General features: G+C 56.9%; 1 protein-coding gene across 5 annotated transcripts in view; it reads left to right on the forward strand.

Annotated features, from left to right (window-relative positions):
- Positions 1 to 14,919, forward strand: part of PIK3R5 (phosphoinositide-3-kinase regulatory subunit 5) — a 66,537-nt gene extending 51,618 nt beyond the window's left edge. For 2 of the 5 annotated variants that reach the window (XM_077892662.1, XM_077892663.1), the window contains exons 6-19: positions 4,677 to 4,746; positions 7,403 to 7,577; positions 8,021 to 8,174; positions 8,519 to 8,602; positions 9,060 to 9,780; positions 9,889 to 10,051; positions 10,334 to 10,441; positions 10,896 to 11,024; positions 11,158 to 11,251; positions 11,361 to 11,437; positions 12,086 to 12,191; positions 12,481 to 12,563; positions 12,887 to 12,999; positions 13,108 to 14,919. In XM_077892662.1, coding sequence (XP_077748788.1) covers positions 4,677 to 4,746; positions 7,403 to 7,577; positions 8,021 to 8,174; positions 8,519 to 8,602; positions 9,060 to 9,780; positions 9,889 to 10,051; positions 10,334 to 10,441; positions 10,896 to 11,024; positions 11,158 to 11,251; positions 11,361 to 11,437; positions 12,086 to 12,191; positions 12,481 to 12,563; positions 12,887 to 12,999; positions 13,108 to 13,255 — 2,225 coding nt within the window. In that variant the 3' untranslated portion in view covers positions 13,256 to 14,919. The remainder of the gene's footprint in view (positions 1 to 4,676; positions 4,747 to 7,402; positions 7,578 to 8,020; positions 8,175 to 8,518; positions 8,603 to 9,059; positions 9,781 to 9,888; positions 10,052 to 10,333; positions 10,442 to 10,895; positions 11,025 to 11,157; positions 11,252 to 11,360; positions 11,438 to 12,085; positions 12,192 to 12,480; positions 12,564 to 12,886; positions 13,000 to 13,107) is intronic. The other 3 variants (XM_077892666.1, XM_077892665.1, XM_077892667.1) reach the window with 3 other exon arrangements.
- The last annotated feature ends 1,764 nt before the right edge of the window (positions 14,920 to 16,683 follow it).

Raw genomic sequence — 16,683 nt, forward strand, 5'->3', positions numbered from 1 at the left:
TGGGATCCTGAAGTGGACTTGCTAGAAAGTGCCTCAGTGCGCTTTTATTACGGCCCGTGGGAATATTTTTGCCTCATTGCTGAGTGCCCCCAGCCCCGTCCCCAGTTCTTCCTGCTGAGGGAGGCAGGGGTGGGGCAGAGGCTGGGATGGAGGCCATGGAATGAGCTCTTGGAGGAGAAACTGAGGCTGAATCACTTAGTGGTTACTGGTACTTGGTATGAGGCTGTGGTGGCCTCAAATCCCAGAGCTGTGGGGCCTTCGGCAAAGAAGCTTTTCTTTTTTTTCCTCATCTGTAAAATGGGAGTATGATGATGCCTCCCTCTCGGGGCCATGTGAAGGTTAAGGCCAGCTGCCGAGGATTTCACATTGCTGGGGCAGTGGTTGGGATTGGGCAGCAGTAGCCCAAGAGACAGGTCCTGACAAGGTCACAGGGAGAGGATGACAAGGGACCTGGGGAGCTGGGCCTTCCACCCATGGAGCCCTGGGGAGCCGGTTGCCATGGCGATGAGTGAAACAGTTTACCCCCCTTTGATGTGGCCGGGTGGCAGAGGAAGTGGGCAGGTTATCAAGCCTTTGCCCCCCCCCCTTCTTCCTGACTCCACCCCAAAACGGTGGTCCACCGCCTCTGGTCCGGGGGTGGCAGGAAACGTCACGTCAGTGCTACTGGCTCCTGCCCACCACAGCCCTCTTGGGTTCAACCCACATGTTTGTTGAGTATTGACTCCAAGCCCCCGCATGGCTGTGTAGACCACAACAGTTGGCTGCAAAGAATGTGCCCGTAATCCCGAGAGGTGACAGTGGGTGTCACCCGGGAGTCACTGTGCCTGCCGATGCTGAAGCACATACTGGCTGCCTCTCCCCAGACCTCAGACCTCTGGAGCAGAGGGAACGGCAATAGTCTTCCCATTCCACGCCCGAGAAAACAGAGACCCAGACAGGTGTCATGTGTCTTGCCCATGGGGCGTGAGCGGGTGGGAACACAGGCCTTTGTGTGACCTGTGCCTTGTCACTTCCTAGCCAGCGACCTTGGACAGGTTACATAAGCTCTCCGAGCCTCCCTGTCACAAGCAGGACTGTCACTGTTGGGGATGCCGAGGCTGATGCATCTACCATGTGCTCACCGTGCCTTGACGACTCATCCGTCCTCAGGACACCCCTCACTCTGGGTGCTTAGTAATATTCCTTCCCATCCTCCAGAGGATGAACCTGTGAGCTTGTCCAGGCTCACAGAGCTGCCAAGAGCTCTCCCTCTTGAGCCGACGTCTGTGTGAGCCCCCACGAGCCATATTCTTTGACTCCAGAAACGTATTGTCACATTTGTACCGAGCTATTCCCCCAAGAGACAATAGGCTGGCAGTTGTGCGTGTCGGGAAAACCTGGGGCTGTCCCCACTGGCATTTTGTAAGCACCCTCTGCCCTGGGCAGTCTGTCTGCCACTCTTCCTTTCAGTTGGTGCCTTTAGCCCTTGGACCTGTCAAAGCAGATGCAAGCCCGGCTTTGGTTACATTTGCCCATCAGCTGGTGGCAGGTGAATTCTGGATATTCTCTAGTGGCCCTCAGTTCCTTTTAGGACATTACTGACCATAGACATTTGCATTTCATACTTTTGTTTTTTTTGGCCTCTGATGGAATCAAAAGTGCAGATCCCTCGAAGAAAAGTCAAACATCACTGACTAGCAAGTAGGAGCTTTTACTCAATGCTCTCACACCAAGTGCATAGATCCACCCCCTCGCCCCTGCAGCCCAAACAACAACCAGTTCTCTAGCTTTCCAGGCACCAACTGAGGGTCCCGAGACCTGGTTCAGTCCAGACAGCAACTACCCAGAGTTCATGCAGACCCCATGGAGTAAGAGCTCAGTTACATAGACTACCTCCTATTTAAGATGCCATTGGCAAGTCCCACTGGGAGAAGAACCCAAAGTGAGGGACACAGGTGACAGGGGAAACCATTGTAATTGAAATCCACTCCCTGCCTTTTGTAGTCTTCATTATAATTGACCAAAAGTGGTCTGTCTTTAAAAAAAAATACAGAGAATGTTTTAAAAATTTGCGTATTTGATGGCACAACGTCAAAGAAAGAGATTTTTATGACTGAGAAACAGTGATGAGGAGCAACACAACGTCACTTCTCTGGTATCCTTGTCGAAGATTCTTGCCTCACTCCATTCCTGGCACAATGTGGAACACCCCAAATCAAGGAACATTGTGCCATAACCCGTCAGGACTCTGGTGTCGGGAATACAGGAGACCAGGGCAGACTGAGGAAGCGTTACAGGCAGAGGAGGCGAAGGAGAAATAAGTCCATGCAGTGTGGGACCCCGGATGGGATCCTGGAACTGAAAGATGACATTACGACCACAGGTGTATTTCTCGTATCACAGTGCCGCAGGGGGAGATGTAGTCGGGAAAGGAGCGGGGAGCCGCTGTTCCAGAAATCAGGGGCTGATTCAGGAGCATGCTGGCCACACATAACAGAAACCCCAGCATAAACTGGTGGAAACCCATAGGGTTTTTTTTTCTTACATTAAAAAAAAAAAATTCCATTGGAAGGCAGTCCAAGGTTGGCATGAACATTCCAGACCAGCCTTCTCCCTTCTTTCTGCTTCACTGTCCTTAGCAGGAAACATCTTCCTCGATGCCACTTTGTGGTCTAATGGCTACAGGAGCTCTGGCCGTCATGGTGCCACTCCTGTTAACAGACAAGAGGAAAGTGGGTTGCAGAAAGGAGTCCTCCAGAAACCCCACCCAACCCCTGCAAGGGAGGCCGAGAAATATGACCTATCATCCTGTGCGAGGGGTCCCTTTGGTGAAGAAGGGGGATGGGCGCTGGGTGGATGCTCACAGGTCTCTGCCCGCTAGGAATAGTGGCCTGGAGGAGCGGGCCTGGTCCTGTCGGGGCGACAGTGGCCAGGGCTGTGAAGGAGCTGGGGTGGCAGGTGTCACTTCACTCCCCCCGCCCTGGTGGCTCTGCAAAGCTGGGGGTCATCTTGCAGGTGTTTCCACAGGGTCACTGTACTTGTACCCAGTAGCATGTGTCCCTGTTTGCCATCAGCCTGATTATTCACAGAACTGAATGCCCTCTATGCAATGGTTTCCTCCGGCCTCCTGTCCAGGCCCAGGCCACGGCCACATCCCTTCCCACCCTCCCCATCTCCCTGCCCCCCGACACCCACCCCAGCCTTCTGTTTCATCCTTCCTCCCTCCACGCACTCACGCTGAAGGCTGTGCCTACGTCACGTGGCCCACATCCCCAGTCCCTCCCGAACCCAGGACCCCAGAGACGGGGGCAGGGACATACCGCCCAGCAACTCCCCGCATGTGAAATCCAGGGGTGTGTGTCCAGGTGTGATGGAGATGAGGCTCTCCATCTGTCCACCGGGAGCCCACGTGAATCACAGACCCTGAAAAAGCAACACGGCCTCATCTCACTTTGGGATTTCCGCACACTTAACTGGGCTTCTTGGCACAGGCGCTGACCGCCACACATTGTCTGTCCACGCAGAGTGACTGCACCTGGTCATACCTTTAAACAAGGGCAGAAGATGACCTGGGTGAACAAGGCTGGCGTTACTCAGGGGCCTGCAGGTCCGGGCAGGGCCTCTGGACTTCCGTACCTAGTGAAAGGAATGTATGCAGAAGAGTCAAGAGGGGCCTGTGCTTGTCTTTGTGTTCTGAGGTCAGGGGGCCTGGGGGTGCAGGGTGGGGGTGGGGTGACCCTGTCTGCAGCATAGTATTTCACCAGGGGGAGGGGTCTCGCAGGATGGGGCAAGGAGGGGAGCTTCCTTCTGTCATGAATGTCAGCGGCCACCAGAGGGTGTCCCAGGTCCCCGTAGCCTTTCACAGTTTCAGGGACTTTCCTACCGGAACAGACATTAGTATTAACTTGTAAGCATGGGACATTACATAAGAGAAACATCACACAAAAGGCCCCCAAATCAAAGCAATTAGACCCTAAATTAGAACAGTATAAGCTGGTCTTTTTATTTATTTGTTGCCATTGACCAGACAAAAGTCAAGGCCTTTCCTTTTACAGCCCTCTCTGACCTGGGTTGTGGCCTTCCTGCTCCCAGCCCACACCCTCTCCTGGGTGGCTTTGCCCCCTGTCGGGAGCCCCTTGAGGCTGCCCGCCCCCACCCCCCAAGGCCCAGCCCCCGCTGCTAGTCCTCTGTCGTTTAGTCACACCACGGTGGGCGCACAGCTGAATCCGTACTGTTGAGGCTGTGTTCCAGTCGCAGACCTGAGCCACGTTGCAGGAGAAAAGCAGAGACTTTGGGCTGGTTTGGTTTCTCGGAGGCTGGAGAGAAAGGCTGGGGCAGGGTTGGGCGAGGATGCCCCATGGGCAGAGGCAGGGCTCAGTCTGGAGAGGCACAGCACCAGGGAGGCCCGGCTGCCCCAAGAGTCTGTGGGAGGCCGGGTAGAGGCACGGAGGGCCCATGGAGACTGAGCTGGGGGACCCCCCCCTCCCGCACACCCTTGGTTGGGCGGGGGGTCTGTGCCTCTTGAGGTGGCCAGGGAACCACTGGGTGGCAGCAGGCTGGCCATGGTCTGGGAGGAGCCTCCGGCACTTGAGCCTCCTCCCAGTGCCTGAGCCTCATCCTGGGGCTACAGCGAGGCCCCAGGCCATCTGCTGAAGGCACAGATTAAACCTACCAACTCTCCTTTCTTTTGACAACAGGAATCTCCTACCAGCGACTGGTGAGGGCGGAGCAGGGCCTGCCCATCAGAAGTCACCGCAGCTCTACCGTGTGAGTACTCTCGAGGGGGGGTTCCCCACGCCCACAGCGTCCTCCCCAGCTGTGCATCTGGCTTCCCCTCCACTGCACACACACATGTACACACTCATACACACACACACCCCTCGCCCCAGCCACCCACAAATAGTCTTCGAGAGGACCAAGAGCCCCTTGGATTAGCTGACAATGCTTTTGTACATAGTGCTGTTTCTCTGGGTTGAGGGGCTTTCCTCCTATTTTTAAATGGCTCTGAGACTTAAAAACAGAGCAGACGTTAAAAAGCACCCACATGGATCATGCCAGGTGCTGGGCACATGTCACCTCGCTTCACCCCCACTTTTCATGTGGGGGAGACAAGGTCAGAGAGGCCAAATAACTTCCTGAAGGTCACACAGCTAATAAGTGTCTGAGCCAGGATTTAAAGCCCAGTTTTACTCAAAGGCTCACAAGGTTTCTACGATGTCTTTTTGCCTTTTCCAAACTTTTTTTGATGGGGGCCTACAGTAAAAAAAAAAAAAAAAAAAAAAAATTTATTTTATTTTATTTTTAAGTAATCTCGAACTCATGACCATGAAATCCAGAGTGGCATGCTCCACACATGACTAAGCCAGCCAGGTGCTCCTAAACAAAGCATTTTATATGAAAGTCTGCTGTACACACATACATACACACACACACAACTGAAATGAGTTTTTTTCTTTTAAAGATTTTATTTATTTAATCATGAGAGATACAGACTGAGAGGCAGAGACACAGGCAGAGGGAGGAGCAGGCTCCCTGCGAGGAGCCCGATGTGGGACTCGATCCCAGGATCATGACCTAAGCCAAAGGCAGACGCTCAACCATTGAGCCTCCCAAGTGCCCCTGAAATGAGTTTTAGAAATTGAAACTCACCCCTATGCCCATTGGATGGGCTCCATCCATCCTAGTCTATTTCATTTAAAAGGCAGTGCTGGTTGTGATCACCCAAATCAACTGTGTTACCTACTTCTGGGTCCCAGCCTGCCAAGTGTGTGGGGCCACCTCACCTGGACACTAGGGGTCCAGAGACCCTGGTTTCCAACAGTTCAGAAGCTACAGCTGCCCCCTTCCCCACCCCCTCCCACCCCATCCTCAGCCCCCCAACGGGGTTCACTGCAAATTCACACTTAGAGCAAACAATTGTTAAATTCCTTCGATGTCATATCCAACAAAAAAGCCTGTGGCAGACTTTGAGAGAGGCAGAAAGGGTACAAAAATGCTTGAGGTTAGTGAGTGAGGACGACTCTTTGAGAGGGGTGGGGGGCTAAGGCAGGTAGACAGCAACTAATCACCGCTGACCCACCAATAATCAGCTCCTGTGCATGTACCAAGCTCTGGGCATTGCTGTAAGCCTCATGGTAGCTAGCATTCAAGCTCCACGGGAGCCCCATGAGAAAGGTATTTGTCAGATCTGAGGTACAGAGGGTGAGTAGAGGGGGCAGGAGCAGAGGAGTGAGCAGAGGGGGCAGGAGCAGAGGAGTGAGCAGAGGGGGCAGGAGTAGAGGGGTGAGCAGAGGGGGCAGGAACAGAGGGGGAGCAGAGGGGGCAGGAACAGAGGAGAGGGTCCCACTCAGGTCGTCTGGAGGTGGGAACACAGGTGCAGAGAAAGTGTGCAAGGTGAGGCCGCACATCTGCTGGTCGAATCCCGCTGCACAGCGGAGCCCCTCACGTGTCAGTGGAGGTTGTGAGCAAGTGCCCAGGCAGGGAGAGCGGCTGGGGCAGGGACCCCCGTGCAGGCCCCCGTTTCTCTGACACATGGAGAGATTAGCATTCATTACCCTCCTAGAGTGTGGGGACTCAGGCCCGGGCCCTTTCGTCCACTCCCTGCACCCCGACCTGGTGACCTGGGGCAGCCTTCTGCAGGGGCTGAAGGGAAGGCCACCTGCAGGGTGCTTCTCTGCTGGACCTGGGACAGGGCAGGAGCTGTTCAAGCAGCTCACCTGAGGCCTCTACCGCTGGGATGTTGTGATGTCTCAAACACACTTCGAGAAAACATAGCAACTGAGGGCTGCTGTGGGCGAAGTGAGAACAGTCGTGTGTGGTTAACTGTTAACTGAGCCATCGACACCTTGCAGGGTGTGAGGGGGGGTCATGATTCTCTTAACATCTGGGTCCATCTGAAATTTTCCATGATAAACAGAACGTAAAGGGTGGCAGGGAGAAGATAGGGCCGGGCACCCGCTCTACACTTGGCCCTGCGCGACCCAGGGTGATGGCTTTTGAGGGTCAGAAAAGGCGTGTCCTGGGAGCCTGGGGCTCACAGGCAGCCCTGACCTGCCCCCCCACCAAACCTCTGGGCCAGGCTGCAAGCGAAACAAGCCGCCCCTGTGAAACAAGCACCTGACTCCCAGCCACCTCCCCCAGGATGCATCCCTCATGGCTCATCTCTCGTCCATTCCCACGTCCTGTAGGAAATATGCTGATGGGAAACTGAAGGTGCAATTTATTTTGTGACAGTGAAGTTCCAGTTTCAAAAAGTCTTTGATAATGCTGGCTGGAAAATACTCATGAGGAGACCATAGGCTTTGCACTTGGGACTGGGGTCCCTGCATCCCCATGCCCCTGTGCCCCCTGTGGCCCCTGCGCCAGATGTTAAGGGTATGGCTGCACTGTCCGCACCCCCATAGCTTGTCCTCTGTGTCCCCAGCACCGTGCTGTTGCTGAATCCAGTGGAGGTCCAAGCCGAGTTCCTCGCGGTGGCCAACAAGCTGAGCACGCCTGGGCACTCGCCCCATAGCGCCTATACCACCCTGCTCTTGCACGCCTTCCAGGCCACCTTTGGGGCCCACTGTGACCTGCCAGGGCTGCACTGCAGGCTGCAGGTATGTGCTTGGGCCCCTGGGGCTCATCATCACCCCCTTCAGACAGAGCTGAGTCCCTCTCTGGCTGCATCTTGGTGCTGCAGTGGCAGGTGCAGGGTAGCCTAGGAATGAGCTCTAGAGGGAAGCTGGAAGACCTGACTTGTAGCCCCGGCTATGTGACTGGTCAGCTGTGTGGCCCTGGGCAGTGTCCTCCCCTCTCTGGGCTGTAGTGGGGAGCTCTGAAGCACCCCCACCCCCCTTCACCACAGCAGTGCTCTGGCTCTGGGCCTTTCTCTTGTGACCGTTTCCTGAGAAGAGGGGCCCCAGGAGGAGGCCTGGCTCCCTGGCCCATTCTGGGTAGATGTGGGGACTAGGCAGGGGAGGAGATGGGCCACTGTGGCCATCGGGGGGACCCTAGGAGCCCGAGGGTTCGGGAGCAAGCCTGTCTCCTCCTGGGTTTTCAGTCCAAGAGCCTGGCCGAGCTTGAGGACATCTTCACGGAGACTGCAGAAGCTCAGGAGCTGGCCTCGGGCATTGGGGACGCAGCCGAGGCCCGGCAGTGGCTCAGGACCAAACTGCAGGCAGTAGGAGAGAAAGCTGGCTTCCCCGGTGTCTTAGGTAAGGCTCTTGGGAGAGCAGGGTGCATCCTCACCGGGGTCTGTTCCAGCCCCCAGGTGAGCAGTCCAAGGCAGAACAGCAGTTCTGCCCCATGCAGCACTTGGGGCACCCAGGCTCCCTTCATCTCCATGCCCCACCAGCCCCGAGGGCCGGTTTCAGCCAGCCTACACTGTCAGGGTTGGCTCTCCATCAGGTGGCCACCCCTGTGGGAACAGGGAAAGACAGCGCTAGCTGGGGGCCAGCCGGCTTCCCCCCTCAGCCTCAGCTGGCCCACGGTGTGCCTGGCGCTGGTCTCTTCTATGAGACCCTTCCAGCCCTCATCTCCTGTCCCTGTGTTCGTACAGACACTGCCAAACCTGGCCAGCTCCGCACCATCCCCATCCCTGTCGCCAGGTGCCACACCTACAGCTGGAACCAGGACAGCTTTGGTAAGCAGCTGGCTGGGGCCCTAGTGGCACCCACCCCGTACCCCCGGGGCAGCTCCCTGTCCTGGGTCTGTGCAGCCACTCCCCCCCCCCCCCCCCCCCCGGCAGCTCTAAGCAGAGCAGGGGGCAGTGCTCAAGCCCTGGGCTGGACTTCACCCTCCTTCCACCCTCTCCTCCTCCTCTGGGCTGGTCTGTCTGAGCCTGTCGCCTGTCCTGAGGGTGTGCAAGAGGGGTTTCAAGGACCCAGACACCCAGGGGCACCTAGGTGGCTCAGCGGTTGAGTGTCTGCCTTCGGCCCAGGGCGTGATCCTGGGATCAAGTCCCATATCCAGTTTCCCGCAGGGAGCCTGCTTCTCCCTCTGCCTATGTCTCTGCCTCTCTCCCTGTGTCTCTCATGAATAAATAAATAAAATCTAAAAAAAAAAAAATCCAGATTATGCCTCCCGTTGCTTCCCTATAGACATCCTGCAGGAAATCCTGCTCAAGGAACAGGAGCTGCTCCAGCCAGGGATCCTGGGGGACGATGAGCAGGAGGAGGAGGAGGAGGAAGAGGAGGAGGAGGACTTGGAAACGGATGGGCACTGTGCCCAGAGGGATTCGGTGCTCTCCACCGGCTCGGCGGTCTTCCATGACTCAACCCTGTCCCTCAGCTCACCCCAGGCTTCAGGGCCCGCCCTCTCCCGGCAGCTGCTGACCTCGTTCGTCTCGGGCCTGTCGGATGGCGTGGACAGCGGCTACATGGAGGACAGCGAGGAGAGCTCCTCCGAGTGGCCCGCAAGCCCTGGCAGCCAGGAGCGCTGGGGCCACCGCAGGCCGGGGCAGAAGTTCAACAGGATCTATAAACTCTTCAAGAGCACCAGCCAGCTGGTGCTGCGGAGGGACTCCCGGGGCCCCGAGGGGGGCGCGGACACAGCCCTGCCCCTGCGGCGGGCAGGGAGCCTCTGCAGCCCCCTGGACGGCCTGGGAATGCCCCCCGCGCGGGCCCAGCGCTCCCGCTCGCTGCCCCAGCCCAAGCTCAGCGCCCAGCTGCCCAGCTGGCTCCTGGCCCCCGCCTCGCGCCACCAGCGCCGCCGCCCCTTCCTGAGCGGGGATGAGGACCCCAAGGCGTCCACACTGCGCGTTGTGGTCTTCGGCTCTGATCGCATCTCGGGGAAGGTGGCTCGGGCATACAGCAAGCTGCGGTAAGAGCCGGACTGGGGGGCAGGGAGGGGTGACGCCCAGCCTTGGGTGGCAGGTTGTGGGCTGACGGGGACCACAGCACTCTCTTGTCCTCGCCCTCTTCTTACCAGGCGGCTGGAGAACAATCGCCCACTCCTCACACGGTTCTTCAAGCTTCAATTTTTCTACGTACCCATGAAGCGAAGCCATGGGACTGGCTCCAGCACCTGCCCTGCTCCTGCAAGCCAGGCGCCCCCACTCCCCACGGACTCCCCAAAGCACCCTAGCTCTGCGGTATGTCCCCAGCCCTGGACCAAATGTAGTGGGAGTGGGTTCAGACACCCCAAGGGGGCCAGTGAGAAGTTGCCAAGAGCAGTCTGTGTCTGTGGGGTGCCTTCCCCTGCTTGAGCCCCGCTCCCAGGAGAGCCCCTGCCCTGTACTTGGGGGTGGCAGTGTGCCGTGTGACACCACCTAGAAGTTGGCAGGTATCTCTCAGGGTGGGGAGGAGCTGTGGTTGGGGCTGCAGATGCTGTCCGGGGCCCCGGGGACTAGAATGACTCTTGTCCCTTGGCCCAGGAGCTGGAGAGCACCAATGATATCTCCCACTACCTCGGCATGCTCGACCCCTGGTATGAGCGCAACGTACTAGGCCTCATGCACCTGCCCCCTGAAGTCCTGTGCCAAGTAAGCGGCCCCTGCAGGGCAGGGAGGTGGGGGGCACAGGCTGCAGTCACAGAGCATTCTCTGAAGACCCTGGTTTTGGGGGATCCAGCTTGAGGCCTCCATGAAGGAGCAGGGAGGGCGGGTGAGAAGCAAGACTGAGTCCAAATTGAGGGCAGTGATTAGGACGGTCCTGAGTGTTTAGTCCCCTCCCTGTCCTCACCTCCTGGCTTTGTCCAGCTCGTCCAGGGCCCTCCGCAGTGGGCCGGGTGTCAGGTGAGGGCGCTGCAGAGACTGGGCTACAGGGCCTCCCCTGACCATTCTGTGTCCTGCTTTCACCCCTTCCCTGGCTGTGTCTGCCTCCGGTTCCCTCTTCTCTGGGTGGGTGTGCGTGTGCACACCTGTCTCTTCACATCGTTTCCCTTGCTCGCTCGCTGGCCACCCGTCCCTCTGACTCAGCTCTGCCTCCCGCCCTCAGCAGTCTCTGAAGGCCGAGTCCCGGCCCCTGGAGGGCTCCTCTGCCCAGCTGCCCATCCTGGCGGACATGCTGCTCTACTACTGCCGCTTCGCTGCCCGGCCGGTGCTGCTGCAGGTCTATCAGACGGAGGTGAGGACCCCCACCGCACCCCAGCCCACCCCCCTGCTTCAGGCAGCACCTCCAGCAGCGCTCCCCGGACCCCCGCAGCCAGCAGCCTCGTGCCACAGAAGCCCCCACTGATGCCAGCTCTTGCCCTCTGCAGCTGACTTTCATCACCGGGGAGAAGATGACAGAGATCTTCATCCACTCCCTGGAGCTGGGTCACTCTGCTGCCACACGTGCCATCAAGGCTTCGGGTGCGTGCTGCCTGAGCCCAGGGGAGACAGGGCCCCGGGGGCGAGGCCCTAGGGTCTGGGAGGGGGGGCCGGCAATGACAGGGAGTGAAGGTCTGTCTGTGTGGTACAGGTCCTGGCAGCAAGCGTCTGGGCATCGATGGGGACCGAGAGGCCGTCCCTCTAACACTACAGATTATTTACAGCAAGGTGAGGCTGGCGCTGGGGTGCGTGTCCGTCCGGGGCCTGCTCCTGACCCTTCCTCACCCAGAGTCGGCCCCCCATGTATGGCAGCAGGCCCCCTGGACAGAGGGGAGGGAGTGGACATCCTTCTTCCCCCTCAACCTCCAAAGCATCCCTCCAACCCCAGTGTTCTCTCCCCCTCACCTGGGTGTGGTCAGCAGCTCCCACATGGAGTGAGGGCCTGGCTGCAAGGCTGAGGGTGAGCGGGACAAGGGCGAGGTTCCCAGAGGCAGAGTGAGGGGGAGCCCAGGGTCCACTGGGCTGCTGTGCCTGGCTGGGTGCCTGGGACGTGGGACCCATGTCAGAAGTGGGCAGAAGAGGGTTTATGAGGCGAGGGTGGGAGGGGTGCCCACAATCACAGCAGAGGGCTCAGTGCCCCTGTGGCCTGCTAACCGTGGGCCAGGCCAGGGACCTAACATGCTCCCTGGAGTCATCAAGGTCCCTATGGGGGTCTGGGGGTTGGAGGGCTCTTGGAGCAGAAGCTAGCAGATGCTGCTGAATGGGTGAGAGCTTCCCTGGGGAGTGCTGCCTGCTGCAGCTCCCTGTTTCCCGCCCGCCTGCCCGTCCGCCTGCGGGTCTGGGGCCCCCCTCCCTGGCTGAGAGGGTCTGGCTCAGCTGCATTTCCAGGGAGCCATCAGTGGACGAAGCCGCTGGAGTAACATGGAGAAAGTGTGCACATCCATCACCCTGAACAAAGCCTGCCGGAAGCAGGAGGAGCTAGGTGAGCTGAGGGGGGCAGGGCGTGGGTGGGCGATAGGGGAGTGGGGCGCAGGTAGGGTGAGCGGGGAGGGGCGGGGGTGCAGGTGAGTGATGGGCAGCAGGGGGTGCAGGTGGGCATTGGGGTGGGGCGCAGGGGGGCAGCACAGAAGGGTGGGGGAGCAGGGGCGGTGAGGTGTAGGTGGGGGAGCAGGGGCACGGGGGCACAGGGGGCGATTGGGGGCAGTGGGGTGCAGGGGGCGTGCCCACAGAGAGGGACCCTGCCCCCAAGCTGAGCCCCCCCTGCACCTCAGACTCTAGCACCGAGGCTCTGACGCTAAATCTGACCGAAGTGGTGAAAAGACAGAACCCTAAGTCCAAGAAGGGCTTCAACCAGGTAAGGACACCCCTCTCCCTGCAGCCAGGGCTTTGGGAGACCCTGGCAGGTGTGCGTGTACAGGGTGGGGAGGGGAGGCAGCAGAGGTGCGGTGTGGGGGTGCACACCTGTGGGGTGCGGTGGCCTCCAGGGAGGAAGGCAGGCCCGGGGGGGTTGTATCTGTGTGCAAAGGCTCTGGAGGGAACCCTGGGTGTCGGGGACCCAGAGCCTCACCGCGGGGCCTTCTCCTGGGGGCACTTGTGTCTTCCAGACTCTGGGAGGGTGGAGGCCAGGGGGTGCGGGGGAGGCGGGTATCGGGGCTGACCACAGGGCCTTGCTTCCAGATTAGCACATCCCAGATCAAAGTGGACAAGGTGCAGATCATCGGCTCCAACGGCTGCCCCTTTGCCGTGTGCCTGGACCAGGATGAGAGGAAGATCCTGCAGAGCGTGGTCCGGTAGGAAGGGGGGCCCAGGGAGGGGGCCCGCTTCTGCGCCACCCCCTAGAACCCCGGACGGAGCTGCAGGATTGGGGGGACCTGCCCTCACTCCTGCCTGCCCCACAGGTGTGAGGTCTCACCCTGCTACAAGCCAGAGAAGAGCAGCCTCCGCCCCCAACCCCAGAGGTCCCCCGACCTGCCCGCCCAGGAGGCGCCTGACCTCTGCTCCCTCCTCTGCCTGCCCATCATGACCTTCAGCGGAGCTCTGCCCTAGGGGGGCCCTCACCAGCAGCCAGGGCAGGAAGCCCTGCGCAGGCAGCCTCCTCGGAGCCCTAACCCACGTGGTGGCCACTAGGGTCCCGCTCCCTGTGGAGAACTGGACGGCCCTCTGTTGGATCAGGTCCTGCTGTGGGCCCTGCAGCAGACAGCGGCCTGGAGGTTTCTGGGCCCTTGGGGCTGTTTAGGAAAGACGCAGGCATTAGGGAGACAGCGGCTGACACCACACGGCCCCTCAGATTACTCACAGTAGACAAGAGAGGGATGGATGAGCTGACTTCCCAAGGCCTTGACCACTGGCATGGTCTAGGATCCTTTCTAGAAAGATCTGAGGCTCTGGTGCTCTGGTGGTTTAGGCTCCTCTTCCAACCCTTGGCCAGGACACCCCTTACTTTGTCGAAGTCTTCAGGTACCCTTTGTATCTGTGGTTCGGGTGGTAGAATCAAGAATGGGAATTTCTTCCCAGACTTTCAGTACCTTCCGTCTCTCTCTCTTTCTCTCTCTCTCTTTTTCTCACAAGTTCTCTGGATCCTTTGAAAAACAGCACTAATATTTTACCTGTCTACGGTCAGGACCCAGAACACATTCTCTCCGGAGACCTTTTCTGGATCTGACAGCTTTGGGAGACAGGACAGGCATAGATTCAACAGCAGCTCGGTTACCTTCTAGCTAAACGGCCAGAAGGAAGTGATTTGGCTTCTCTGAGCCTCTACTTCCTCAGTGCTAAGACCTTGAGGGGTTGAAATTGTCTCCAAAGCACCTGGCCCAGTGGCTGGCTGGTAGCTGGAGCTTGCTCGGTACAGATCAGTGGCCTTGCCCTTCTGCGCCGACTCCCCCTGCCTGGCGCTGGGACACTCTCACCGTCTCTCCGATGCTCTTTATTCACCCTTGAGGCAGGACCAAGACTAAGAGGGGCAAGGAGTGGTCAGTTTTACTCTTTGGAGGAGGAATGGCCTTGGCGAGGGTAAGAGGGGGGTTGGCACGAGTGCCCCCAGCCCTCACCGACTTCTCAACCCAGGTTGGGCCCCGTCACACCTGACGTTGGTGCACATTGCATATGGAATCTCCCAGCCCACAAGTCCATTGGCACCATTCTGGTGCCTGGGTGAGATCCCAGAGGGGTGGGTTGAGAACCCGGCCTCCAGGGGCTTCATGCCTGGCTGGGAGACATGGGTGACAGGATGTGAGAGCCAAAAATGTAAAGCTGCCATGTTGGAGTGGTTGGGGAGCTGGAGGCAAATGAGGGATAGGGTAATATCGGGGAGGGCAGGGCTGAGGACCAGGATGTGGGCAGTCGGTACAAGTGGAGAAAGAAGCCATGGAAAAAGATGACTGTAACCGGCCCAGAGCCCCTCCTTCCACTCCTCCTGCTTTACTTGGCTCCAAAGGTTCTGTGCTTGCAGGAGCCCCTGAAACCCCAGCCCAGAGTACTCACTACTGGAGAGGAGCAAACGGAGCCAGCTCCTACCCTGTGTCGCTGTTCGTCCCCGGTCCTTGCCATCTGCACTTGTTCCAGACTCCAGAGAGGAGCGGTCTGCCAGATACATTCCATGGTTTTCTTGTTGCATGAGAAGGTCGTGCTACTACATGATAAACAAGATATCCAAGAATAAACAAACAAAATTTAATATTATTTTGAAATAAAACTTGATTAGTCTTGTATCTCTTGACCTACGGTTATTTTGCTACCTGACAATTAACTGCTAGTTGCTTAAGTTCCCATAAACCGCTTCCCACGCAGCAGTAAACAGGTTCTTGGGGGACTGTTCTGTTTATCTCTTTGTGATTTTCCCCTCTATAGAAAATTTATTTGTGCTAGAATGTTCTCTGATGCTGTTCCACACAAGTCTCATGTTGCTGAGAGGAAGGGAAGCGAGCTCATTGCTGGCGCTCTGGATGTGGGGATGTTCTTAGACTTCCCTCACAGGGAGAAGAGCAGGTGAAGGTAGAAAGGATGTTGGAACACACCTGTGACTTGGGAGGAGCAGGTCAGCATTGGGCTGCCAGCCTAACTCCCAGGGATAGAGGAGGGGGGGAACCATGAGATGCTCTAGCTTATCACCAGCTAGTGACTAAAACATGCCTAACACCCGGGGGATGGAAACTGTGGTCCCTTACTCTTGCTCATGCACCTACAGGACATCCCGGGATCACTCTATCCAGGTGGGGCTCAGAGCAGCTTGGCCTCAAGCTGCAGGTTGGGCTCAGGTCTACCTGGGGGTCTCACAGGCACCTTGGGTCAGCATGCTAGCACAAGAGGGGTAAGCAGAGACGTGGGATGCCTCCCAGGGCCTGGGCCTGGAACTGGCACGGTGTCTCCTCTGCCTAAAATCCATTGGCCCAAATGGATGCAGCATATCAATCCATAGATTCAATAAACTTAGTAAATCTCACACAGGATAAAAACAAAATCACATGAGAAGAGGACTTCACTTCTGCTCTTCTTCCTCAAATCCCATAGCCCCAGTCTGATCATGAGGAAGATACCAGACAAACCCAGACTGTGGGACATTCTACAGGATGACCTGACTAGCACTCCGCCAGAAAATCAGTGTCATGAAAAACAAGGAAGGGCTGAGAAACTCTCATTGTAAGACTCCTGGGGGAGAAAAAGGTAATGAGAAAATCCTAAAGACAGCCAAAAGAAACATCTACTTTATCTTCCAAGGATCAACAATTAAATTGAGAGCTCCCTTCTCAACAGAAACATTGGAAGCCAAAAAAGAAAGAAACATTGGAAGCCAGAAAACAATGAAATGACATCTTTAACATGCTAGAAAAAAGTCAATCTAGAATTGTCCAACGATTTTTTTTAATATGCTGCTCACAAGAGACACACCTTTGCTATAAGAACACAAAGTCTGAAAACAAAAGGATCAAAAGAGTAACACCCTGACCCAAAGAGTAACAAACCTGACCCAAAAAGCTGGTGTTATTACACTAATATCAGATAAAGATTTTAGGGCAACAAGCATTTTTTTTTAAAAGGACATTTTATAGTGAAAGGTAATGAAGGGGAAGGGAGAAAAAATGAGTGGGAAATATCAGAAAGGAGACAGAACATGGGAGACTCCTAACTCTGGGAAACGAACTAGGGGTGGTGGAAGGGGAGGTGGGCGGGGGGTGGGGGTGCCTGGGTGACGGGCACTGAAGGGGGCACTTGATAGGATGAGCACTGGGTGTTATTCTATATGTTGGCAAATTGAACACCAATAAAAAATAAATTTATTAAAAAAATAAAAGGACATTTTATAAAGATCAAAGAGTCAATCCAACATAAACCTATCACAATCATAAACCTGTATGCATGCAATAACATAACTTTAAACTATAGAGCAAAAATTGATAGATTTAATGTCTCTATAACCATAATGAAGGACTTTATTACACCTGTCTCAGTAGCTGAGAGACAAATAGACAAAAAAA

The sequence above is a fragment of the Canis aureus genome, chromosome 3 (assembly GCF_053574225.1).
Source record: "Canis aureus isolate CA01 chromosome 3, VMU_Caureus_v.1.0, whole genome shotgun sequence".
NCBI classification, from domain to species: Eukaryota; Metazoa; Chordata; class Mammalia; order Carnivora; family Canidae; genus Canis; species Canis aureus.